The sequence below is a fragment of the Phaethon lepturus genome, unplaced genomic scaffold, assembly GCF_000687285.1.
Source record: "Phaethon lepturus isolate BGI_N335 unplaced genomic scaffold, ASM68728v1 scaffold22521, whole genome shotgun sequence".
Lineage (NCBI taxonomy): Eukaryota > Metazoa > Chordata > Aves > Phaethontiformes > Phaethontidae > Phaethon > Phaethon lepturus.
Genome location: NW_010517310.1, coordinates 18,612 through 20,086, shown reverse-complemented (window position 1 = coordinate 20,086; position 1,475 = coordinate 18,612). Strand labels below are relative to the sequence as shown.

At 54.0% G+C, this 1,475-nt stretch overlaps 1 protein-coding gene across 1 annotated transcript in view; it reads right to left on the bottom strand.

Moving 5' to 3' along the window:
- Window positions 1–931, bottom strand: part of TRIM7 (tripartite motif containing 7) — an 11,916-nt gene extending 10,985 nt beyond the window's left edge. Inside the window, exon 1 of the mRNA XM_010296363.1 lies at window positions 795–931. Within this exon, the coding sequence (XP_010294665.1) occupies window positions 795–823 (29 nt within the window). The 5' untranslated portion in view covers window positions 824–931. The remainder of the gene's footprint in view (window positions 1–794) is intronic.
- Between the last annotated feature and the right edge of the window lie 544 nt (window positions 932–1,475).

The following is a 1,475-nucleotide window of genomic DNA, read 5'->3' as shown; positions in this document are numbered from 1 at the left end:
AACCGCTCTCCTAACTTTAACACTCCTGACATTTGCCTTTTCTAGCGTCTGTTAAACAGGAGCATCAGACTCCAGGCATGCATTTACTGCTAAGCCAGACTTGCTCATGTGGGACTAGAAATGAGCTTTTCCAGGTCGGTTTAAACACAGCTCTGGGCTTGGAAAGGAATCTCTTATCTTCTCACAGGAAAATAAAATCTGAATACCAGCGTTTGCCATGACCCACATTAGCTTGCAATCAGAAATAACAGGGAACAAATGACTCAGACAAATAGCAGAATATGTATATTTATATGTATATATTCAGACTCATATATAGGTGCATATATATGCAATATATATCCATTTACGTGTATGCAGTTCCCTACAGAAAAGCAGTTTTTCTGCAGACCACCATTTCCACCCCGTGCCTGTTCCTCCAATTGGTAGAGATTTATAAACACGCATTACTCCCTGGGGAAGGGAAATTGCTTTTCCCCCTTTCCATTCCTCTTGATCTGTAAATAAACACAAACTACGTGTTTTTTCCCGTGCCGTGCATACGTTTTTCCACCACATCTCTGCAGAAAGAGGTGGTGGGCTGTGAGCTGGAGAGAAGTCCCCGCGCAACCCAGAGGTGCGTAAGTGGCAAAGAAAAAAAGAAAGTGAGACCCCTCAAGAGAAGCAAGGGGCAGCCCAGCGGGAAAAGCGAGAGCACGAGGTGGGCATAGGAAGAAAAGAGGACAGACAACCTCTGGACAGATGGACAAGCGCATCCCCCCGCCCTCCCGATGTCCCCAGCTGACCCCACGTACCTCGGAGCGGAGGCGTAGGAAAGGGGCATCCTCCCGAATCGCCCAACCTTTTGCGTCGGGAGGGTGCTACTGGGGGGCCGGTGGGGGGCGAGCCTGGCGGCCGAGGGGTCCCAGCGGGAAGTCGCCCCCGGCCATCGCTCCACCGTGCCCTGATGAAGGAAACCGGCCCGAGCCCTGGACGCCTCCGACATCTCGGCGCCGCTCAAGCTCCTGCTCAGCCCTCGGTCGCCCCATTTGTCCCCTCCGCCACATCCCCCCACCCCATCTCACTTACCATTCCTTCCCCTCCCCCATTGCATCTATCCTGGGCACCCACTGCCCTCCTTCCCTCCTCCTCCTCCTCCCAGCCACCCCGGCTCTGCTCTCCTCCTCTGTGCCAAAGCCCTTTTCCCTGCCCAGAGCCAGGGTCACATTTCCAGCGCCTCCCCCACCTGTCTCCCAGCCCAGACCTTCTCCGTGGGGTCTCCGCAGCCCTTTAACCCTCTCCAATGCCCCATCTTTCCCTCCAGAAGAGCAGGGGCTCAGGAAGGAGTGAAGCTTTCCATCCCTCCTCCGAAGCCATCGATGAATGACCCCCATCCCAACTCATTTTTGGGGTGGAAGACCTCCCACAGGACATCTCCCACCTACCACGGGTGGCTTATTTAGGATAAGATGACATTGGGACATCCAAATCAGCAG